General features: G+C 36.6%; 2 protein-coding genes and 1 long non-coding RNA gene across 7 annotated transcripts in view; 1 reads left to right on the top strand and 2 right to left on the bottom strand.

Moving 5' to 3' along the window:
• rwdd (RWD domain containing 4) overlaps positions 1–9,423 on the bottom strand; it is a 269,519-nt gene that overhangs the window by 3,870 nt on the left and 256,226 nt on the right. The window lies entirely within an intron of this gene.
• The window catches only part of pcxb (pyruvate carboxylase b), a 222,481-nt gene that overhangs the window by 148,842 nt on the left and 64,216 nt on the right, over positions 1–9,423 (bottom strand). For all 4 annotated transcript variants that reach the window (XM_058394276.1, XM_058394274.1, XM_058394275.1 and 1 more), the window contains one exon: positions 2,028–2,190. In XM_058394276.1, coding sequence (XP_058250259.1) covers positions 2,028–2,190 — 163 coding nt within the window. The remainder of the gene's footprint in view (positions 1–2,027; positions 2,191–9,423) is intronic.
• Positions 8,776–9,423, top strand: part of LOC131355793 (uncharacterized) — a 39,739-nt gene continuing 39,091 nt past the window's right edge. Inside the window, exon 1 of the long non-coding RNA XR_009204944.1 lies at positions 8,776–8,838. This is a non-coding gene — a long non-coding RNA (uncharacterized LOC131355793). The remainder of the gene's footprint in view (positions 8,839–9,423) is intronic.

Here is a 9,423-nt window from a genome sequence, read left to right as displayed (position 1 = left end):
ATGTCTCTGAACTATCTGTAAATGGGACAGGATAATAGCAAGGAAGGGTAAACAGTAGTATGGCTAATTAATGGGTATTTGTAATGGAAACTAAACGTATCATTTTGAACTTAAAACTGAATTAAAAATGTTGCAAAAGCAACACAGCACATAGCCACACAGCACATATTAGATGGTATATGCAGTTATGAGTATTGATGTTAGTGCTGGGAGTGGTAATAGTGTAATATCTGTTGATCAATTTGCCATATTTTTCACACAGACATAGCCAGCAGTGTGTTTATTCAGATGTGAGCAATGCTTATTGTTGTGTCTTTTGCATGAAAAACAGTGAGAAGAATTGGCTTTTTTAATTCATTAGCTTGGTGTTGCTTAGCAACCATATTTGCATGCTCTAGGCTCATGGGAATGTTAACGAATCCAACTTAAAGTAGTCTGTCACCGAGACAGTCCATTAGATATCAGGACATGGAAGGAGATCTATTTGACCAGTCTTTCTCAAAATGGGGTCCATAAAGTATAGGCAGGAGAGTGTGTGATATTCTTTATTTATTTTTAGGAAATTACAACCCACCGTTATAAAAGTTATTATATTTCTATTTATTTCCTATTGATAATATATTATCCTATCTGACTTCAGCTGAATCAGTTCATTAAAAACTTTATTTAAGCCTATAAATAATGCCGGCTTAGATGTAACACGTTTTGTCAGAAATTTCAATAAGAAGAAATTTATGACTCCAATATGTTGCCAAAATATTATTGTGCACATTTAAATAATGAGAATATATTTGGATATTTGACTTATTTGATTATGTCCATAAATCTGTGCCGCACCATAAAATTTGTTGTACAGTTAAAGGGGTTGTGAAAAAAGGCTACAAAACATTTAAGAATCCCTGCATTATGTGGCTGAATTAGACTCCTGTTTGAAAATAGCACAGTATATATACACTCACCAGTCACTTGTACACCTAATTAAAATGTCCTAATAAATGGTCGATGAGTGCATAATGGTAACAATGTTAATTCATATACACTCACTATCCACTTTATTAGAAACTCCTGAACACCTACACAGACAGATACAGGTCAAGAGCTTCAATTAATGTTCACATCAGAATGGGGGAAAAGTCTGATCTCTGTGACTTTAACTCTGACAGGGTTGTTGGTGCCAAGATAGGCTGGATTAAGTATGTCATAAATTGCTGATCTCCTGGGATTTTCAGGTTCCAGCCAAGAACAAGAATCTGAGGCTATCATGGGCACAGACTCACCAAAACTGGACAGTTTAAGACTGGAAAAAGACCAGGTGATTTTTTCCACTGTTCAGATTGGATGAGTCTGTGTCCATGATGTGAGCCTCAGATATCTGTTTTTGGCTGACAAGAAAGGAACCTGCTGTGATCTTCTGCTGTTGTAGCACATCCTCCTGAGAAGCTGAGATGCTTTTCTGCTCACCATGGGTGTAAAGAGTGATTATTTAAGTTATTACCTATATTCTTAGCTATAGAGTTACTATATAGAGTAGCTATCTAATACTACTACTACTACTAATACTATTAATAATAATAATAATAATAATAATAATAATAATGATACATTTTATTTATAGGATCCTTTCTAGTCACTCAAGGTGACCATATTATAATAAATTGTGACACTATGTAATAAATAATAAAAACAACAATAAAACAATATTAATTAAAACAGTTGTCACTTAAACATAGAGAGAGTTATATCCTTAGTTATAGAGTTTTTTCATTTTTCACACCATTCTGTAAGAAAACTAGAGACTGCTGTGTGTGAAAAGGAGGTTCCAGGAGATCAGAAATACTCAAACCTGCCCATTTGATACCAGCAAACTTGCCACAGTTTAAGTTACAGAGATTACACTTTTCCCATATTCTGATGTTGGATTGTAAACATTACCTGAAGCTCTTGACCTGAACTTTTTTAGGTGGATAGTAAGTGTAGTCTCATCTAAATGGCTGTATATAGGCAACAGTCTAACCCTAACCGCGTACCTCTAGTCGTCCTGTGTCGGGCTGGAATCCACGGGCAGGGTCCTCTGTAGTAACACGGCACTGGATGGCACAGCCATTAATCTTGATCTTATCCTGTCGGAGGCCAAGCTCAGGAAGACTCCTGCCTTCACACACACGGAGCTGTGCATGTACAAGATCCACGCTGAAACAGACAAGAGGAGATGAAGATTATTTACAGCTAGCTAGACAATTTACTGATGTTCATGAAGGACTGGTCCTTTATGGGTGCTTTGTGATCCTTCATCTACTTCCACAGTACATCAAGAGAAGATAATTCTCTTTGATAAACTGTGGTCACAGTCTAGACAATGAGAATTAGGCAGAAAAGAAGAAATAGGCTCATTTAATGTGGTCCTCAGATCAACCCCAGCATAATGAGTTATCAGATACTTTAACTATTTCAGACCTGAAGGTCATTTTAAATTAGATCAGAAATTGTTGGTGCAAAAAATAAAGTCTCATTTGTTGGAATTCTACCTTAGGAAATTGCTCACAACGTCTTCGGAACTTTGAAATGACAGTTACAGTAATTCCCGGACAAAGATTTTTAACCAGGCCAATGAAGCACTTAAAGCTGTAGCCCAAAGGAAAAAGTCTGTGTGTGTGTGTGTGTGTGTGTGTATGTGTGTAAAACAGCCATACAGTGAGTAGGAAGAAGACGAACATGGTAAAAAGATTGAAAAAAAAAAAATGAATGCACTTTACATATTCATAGGTGTGAGTAAGACATATGGTGGTGCAGTTTGTTCTGTAACACTACAGTAAAAGCCAGCAGTCGAGCTAATGAGTTGGCTAGCATGCACCTGCTAAAACACCCTTTTGCACTGGTGTAACAGCTAGGATACTATTAATATCAGTATACAACTCTCATGTCAAAACTACTTCATACAGCCACAAGGTATATCGTTTTATAAAGTTTGTCTGCTACCCAACTGAACTTTACAGAAACTGCTGAAGTTAGCAGCGCAGTTCCAGTGTAGCGCAATGTCCGCCGTGTAATGTTTGTACGAATTCAGAAAGTGAAAGATGTGCAAGTCATTAGCAAAGAAGTGTGACTACTGACCTAGCTGAAGTCAATAGAACACTATATTTTCAAGACTACAGGCCATCTGATCAAACACTGCAGAAGACATAAAAGCAAGTGTTGTGTGCAGCGTCTGAGCATCAAGCTGTAATTGTTAAAACTTTTTTTTTTTTACTGCAGTCTTTGTAAACAATAGTTGAAGTTAAACCCTTTACATAATGTTTTGTGATGCGTCTACTTTGTAATGAGGTGCACAGCAAGAATAAATGAAGCAGGCATATGCAAGATAGCATAAGAAAGAAGAGAGTGCATTAGCATCGCATTAGCATTACTATCTGGAGACGTACAGTATACCTACAGCAATAGACTGCTGGAGTGCAGTGCAATCATTAAGTTGCAGTTTGATTATCTACTCAGGCTATACTCCATAGTGCTGCTCGGATTGAGTGTACAAATAGTGCGCTATGATGAAGCTGACAAGATGTTCGCAGATTCGCAGTAATAGTGCAAAAAGACAAGTTAACGCCTACGTATATAGCAAAGAATCACTAATTATGTGACAAGGTGAGGTACGAACATGTGATATATGAAAAGGAGTGAACTGACTGACTACTGCACGTGAAGCCTTCAGCGGTGCAGTCATGTATGAGGAGAAGGGGGAAATACTAAAAATAAAATAAAATAGCCACAGAAAACAGACAGAGACAGATAGATAGATAGATAGATAGATAGATAGATAGATAGATAGATAGATAGATAGATAGATAGATAGATAGATAGATAGATAGATAGATAGACAAATTTGGATCGAATTCAAATTTTATTGGTCACATACACAATCACACAGCATGAAATGCATTTTTTATGACCTTGCATATTATAAAAGAATCAAATAGACTTGGATAAAAAATATACAAACAATTATTTGATTATTTTGAAATAAATCATTTTATTAATTATTTGATTTATTTTTCTGTTATAAGATAAAAGAGATTAAATAAAATAAGCAACAATCACATATAATAAGTAAAAAAGTAAGTACAATTAGCTGTGCGAAATAGAGTAATGGGGGGGGTTGATTTTGACCAGTGGAAGATAAATAGACAAAATCTAAAAATGCAGCATATGAAAATGATACACTGACTGATGAAATGCGATGGTATGAATATAAAATGACTGCTATGAGGAACTGTATATGAATAAAGACGTCATGTTCAAAGTTTTATCCTCGAACAAATGAGAGCCCACTCGACAATGGCAACTTCTGAAACACAATGGCACCTTTTCTGTAACACCTCTAAAGGAAATTTCATTTAGAAAACAGTGAGGATGAAGTGGGTTTTTTTCTTTCTTTCTTTTTTTAACAGAGGTGCTTTAGCAACTATTTGTACACTTACCCAGGGCAGGACTGTGAAGCATTAAAACAGCTATCACCTTGAAAAAACTTTTCTCTCCAACTTGCTAAAACACATTAAAGCAGAATAAAAGTTGTGAAAGGAGCTACTGCTTCTCAAACCATTTTTAGATTACACTTACGCCTTCCATTAGCCATGAGTATGGGGGGAAAGATGGATGGAGGTAGCAGACTTTCAATACTAATTAATCCTTAAAAAAAGTGAAAAAAAAACCCCACCCCTGAGATATGAAATAAATAAAGTAAAGACTATGAAATACTACTAAGATGTTTAAATAACATTGCACAGTGTTCAGAACTGTGTTAAACTAGTACAGTACATAATATTGACGTTTAATGTGTCTTAATCAACTTCCCAAGAAGCCACCAGTATGTTCTTGGAGAACTTTGTAGTCTGAGCACGTAATATCTAAAATATCTGGATGAAATACTGGTAATATTTTACAGTAACAGTACATGAATGATCATGCACTGATACCTGAATTACTTAAATATGAGTTAATGTTAAGCTAAGGCATTTAATAATCACAAACTAATGAAGACCTTAACCTTAACTACATTTGGGAGACACTCTTATCCAGCATTTTTAATACAACTGAGCAATTGAGGGTTGGGGCCTTGCTCAGAGGCCCAGAAGTGGCACATTAGTGGTCGTAGGATTTGAGCTCACTACCTTCTGATCAGACAGCCAACACCTTAAGCACTAGGCTACCACTTCCTCTGCTTAACAGTGAAAGAAGACTTTATTATTGCCACACATACATTACAGCAGAATTCTTTTCTTCACATATCCTAGCTGAGGAAGTTGGGGTCAGAGCGCAGGGGCAGCTATGATGCAGCACACCTGGAGCAGAGAGGGTTAAGGGCCTTGCTCAGTTGCCCAACAGTGGCATCTTGGCAGTGCTAGGCTTGAACCACGGCCTTTTGATTAACAACCCAGAGCCTTAACTATGCATGAATGTACAGTATTAGTACATGTTTGTTAGTTAATGTATTGAATTAACACGTCGGAGTAAACTACATCAAACGTCTGTCTACATGGGCAAAGATTCAGTTTGAACATTAGGGCATGGGAGTGTCGTGTCAACAGGTAGGCTTCCTGATATTTGTTCTTAAATTTAAAATAAATAAATAATTGGGAAAAAAAAGAAGCTTTTATAATCAAATGATTATTTCGTTACAGCAAATTACACAGGGCATAATGACAGTCGAAATAAATGCACACTGTAACTGATTAAATCTTATACACATCATTTACTGTGAGATTTTAACATGCTACTGTAGTGAAAGGATCTGAAAACAGTTAGGAAAAATAAAAATAAATAAATAATGGAAGTGTACAGGGCAAGTCACCTAGTGTCTATCTGAGGTTGTTCACACTGGATGTCTATTCTGTCTAAGCTTCATGTCGCTTTAGAAGGTTCAAAGGTTCAAAAAAATTGGACCATCGGTCAATGGAAGATGGCATGACATGATGTCCAGTGTGAATAACCATGGTTGTGGTTGATAATAACGGTAACTGTTAAAATAACATTAAGCTAACCTGGCATGAGGCTGTTTTTTGTTAACTTGTTCTACTGATAGTTATGGCTAACCTGCAACGAATTAGCTAGTTAACTACAGTATATGGGAAGTGTTTTTAGCTACATTACACTATATAATCCTACCTCTTTCTGAGTTCATCTTTTTTTTTTTTTACTTTGCCACTCTGACCAGCAATGCTTAAAATAGTCTGCTGAACAGCGTTTCTTTTCCTCTTCAAAACTACCTGCGCTCTCAAACTAATAGCAGTAATCATGCACTGTGTTGAGAGGTAATAGTTGGACATTAAGAGAGTAGGGGTTTCTTATTTTTAATGTTAAAAAATAAATAATATTTTCATATGTTTTACTTGATCATAGCCTCCTGGTGGTGCCGTGGCCTGGGTTCGATTCCCAGGCAGGGCACTAAACCAGCCACTGAAGATTTACCTCTCAGTGCTGGTCCCAACCCTGGATTAAACGGGAGGGTTGAGTCAGGAAGGGCATTCGGTGTAAAACTTGTGCCAAATTGAATCATGCGGGCTAAATGATCCGCTGCGGCGACCCTAAACAGGGTGCAGCCGAAAGAACAACAACAATGTTTGAGTTGATCATGGTGTATATATACAATTATTGCCCCTGTCAATCTAAGCCTAAAACACCCCAAAAACAAACTTATAGACCGCAGGTTTTAAATGTTACCAGATAACAAGTGTCACAGAATAGATAGCACTAATCACACACTAATAATACAGCGGGATTTAAAGGTAACTGTATGTAGAGTGACATAGTGTTTGTTGAGATGCAATTATTGTTAATTATTAGTATGTCTTTCTACATCTGATAAGGAGGATCAGTGTATATTATAAAAACAAATGAATGTTTGTGTATGCAACTATTTATGACAAATGATATAAATGATATTCTTAGATATAGATTGTTTTAATTTATACACTAATTAACAAACATGTACTAACATATGCTTAAGGTGGTCATTATTCATGCATGAATTCATAAGGCTCACGCAGTTAAGGTTAACTCTTCATTAATTTGTGATTAATACATGTATTTACTCATCATTATTTCATATTCAGGGTTTAATGCAGGATTATTCATGTACTGAGTTGTTATGAAAATACTTCATGTCTCATTCATACAACTTCATACCTACTATATGTAAGAGATAACCTGGTAATGGAAAATAACTGGCAGAAAGAAAACAAAGCAGAAAGGTCTTTCTTCAGGACTAACGATCCAGCTTCCAACTCATACATATCAATATGATCGTTGTTATGGCAACCTCTTGGACGAAGCTGCGTTATTCTGTGCTTGTTGCTTTTAATTAAAACATTGTAGCCTATACATAGCTTTCTTTCTGCATATGCTCATATGGCTTTCATTTTACTTCCGATTATAGTTATCAACATGATCTCATGAAGGCAATAACAAAGCATAAAAATTCTCCTCATTTAAGTGACCGTTGTCATAGTAACATTCTAACATCTTTAAATAAGTAATATCAGGAGCACTGAATTAGAAGTGTGATTAAATATTAAATATGCGGCTGGGTTGGTGAACATTGGAATTGTGGAGAAGGTATTGTGTTTTGTTGACCCATTAATGAGGTCCTTCTTGAAAGAAAATGTAGTGAAAGTTTGCCATAATATTTACTGCGCTATGAGGAAGAGAAAAAAAACAGTTGAGTATTTGAGACTTAATATGCAATTAGACAGTCACATACTCTTTATTTGAAGATAAAAAACACAATTTAACTCCATTAACCTCTAGCGTATACCCTTTTTTAGTATTCATCTGCAACACCCACTCACATTTAAACATACCATCCACCACACACACACACATACTCAAACTAACCAAATAAATAGAAAGCAAGATAGTCCTTCTCTATCTTTCCACATTCCCCATCTCTCTCTCTCTCTCTCTCTCTACCCTCACACCAGTCCCAGGTTCCCCACGGCATCAATATTCTATTTTCAAACTGCAAAATCGTAATTAATTTCTGCTTCTCTTAGGCTGGACAAGTGAGAAAGGGAGACTAAGGGGGGAGGTACTGGTGAGAGAGGTGTAAAATAGTCTGAAATTTAGCCGGAGGTAGAACGAGAAAAAGAAATACAGAGATAGTAACTGGCTTATCTGCACAATTTAGAGATATGCTATAGTTAGTATCAGAAAGGAAAATCTTTTGGCACAAGGAGACTTAATCTTTAGGTATAAGGACACTTAATCACTATATAAATAACAAACAGCCCAGGTTTTTTTTTTTTTTTAGTTTTGTTTTAGAATTGTTTTCACACTTTGGGTTTGAGGGTGAGCTGATCATGCTGAGATTTTCAGGGTCACGCTAGGGACCATGCCACTCAAGCTTCAAATGTGCTGATAGGAAGAGAGAAGTCTGAGCTGACCTTCAACTCCTTTCAAACACACACAACCACACACACACACACACACACACACACAGGCATAATTCAAGAGCTTCAGAAGATAATGCCCCATTTATCTACTTCATCAGATGATATCAGCATCAGATCCATTAAAAGCAAATTAGTGCTACTTTTACTGCAGCTGTCATTAGTAAGTCACCTGTCAGACAAACCTAATGAGCAGTGCACCCTTCACTTTATGGCATTACAAAGGTTTTAGTCAAGCTGAAACTTTTAGACCAAAACTAAAATATACACTGATACTTGTCAAAACATTCCTATGCCTCATAGAATTATAGTACTGTGGTTTCTTTCCATTTAAATACAGGAAAAACCTCTACTGATGATGCCTGTTGAAGCTGGAAGGTCAAGTTTGGAGAACGTCTTTTGGGTGAGTATTTGGACTTTCAGTACCCAGAGTGGGTAATGCGGTGGTACAGAGGGTAGCACTGCTGCCCTACAGCTCTAGGTTCTGATTCAGATTCAGGTTACTCTCTTTGCATCTTCTCTGCTTACCTCCTGAAATCATGAAGTAGATGGACTGCCTATGCTAAATTGCCTCAGGGCATGAATATGTGTGTGTGTGTGTGTGTGTGTGTGTGTGTGTGTGTGTGAGTGTTCTGCAAATGGTGCTCTGCAATACTAAAGATACTAATGAATGAATGAATGAATGAATGAATGAATGAATGAATGAATGCGACTAGTGCGAGTGATAAACACATTACTAAAGCTACTCACAATTCTCCAGTTCTCCAATTCTTCAAGGGTCAAGTTCCTCCAAACCATAGCAACAACTATTTGACTTATTCAGTAAGAAAATCGAGATCATAAGGGCTAGAATTCAGCAGCAGGCTGCCAGAAATCCATTATATACTACTACATCCTCTAATGATGAGAACCCAGGAGGCATCATAACCCACGAACTTCTCCATGAGGTTAGTTCTTTTAGGTATAACAAGCTCCTACACCTTGATTC

The sequence above is a fragment of the Hemibagrus wyckioides genome, linkage group LG07 (genome assembly GCF_019097595.1).
Source record: "Hemibagrus wyckioides isolate EC202008001 linkage group LG07, SWU_Hwy_1.0, whole genome shotgun sequence".
NCBI classification, from domain to species: domain Eukaryota; kingdom Metazoa; phylum Chordata; class Actinopteri; order Siluriformes; family Bagridae; genus Hemibagrus; species Hemibagrus wyckioides.
The sequence above is the reverse complement of the archived record's forward strand: the minus strand, read 5'-3'. Positions and strand labels throughout refer to the sequence as shown.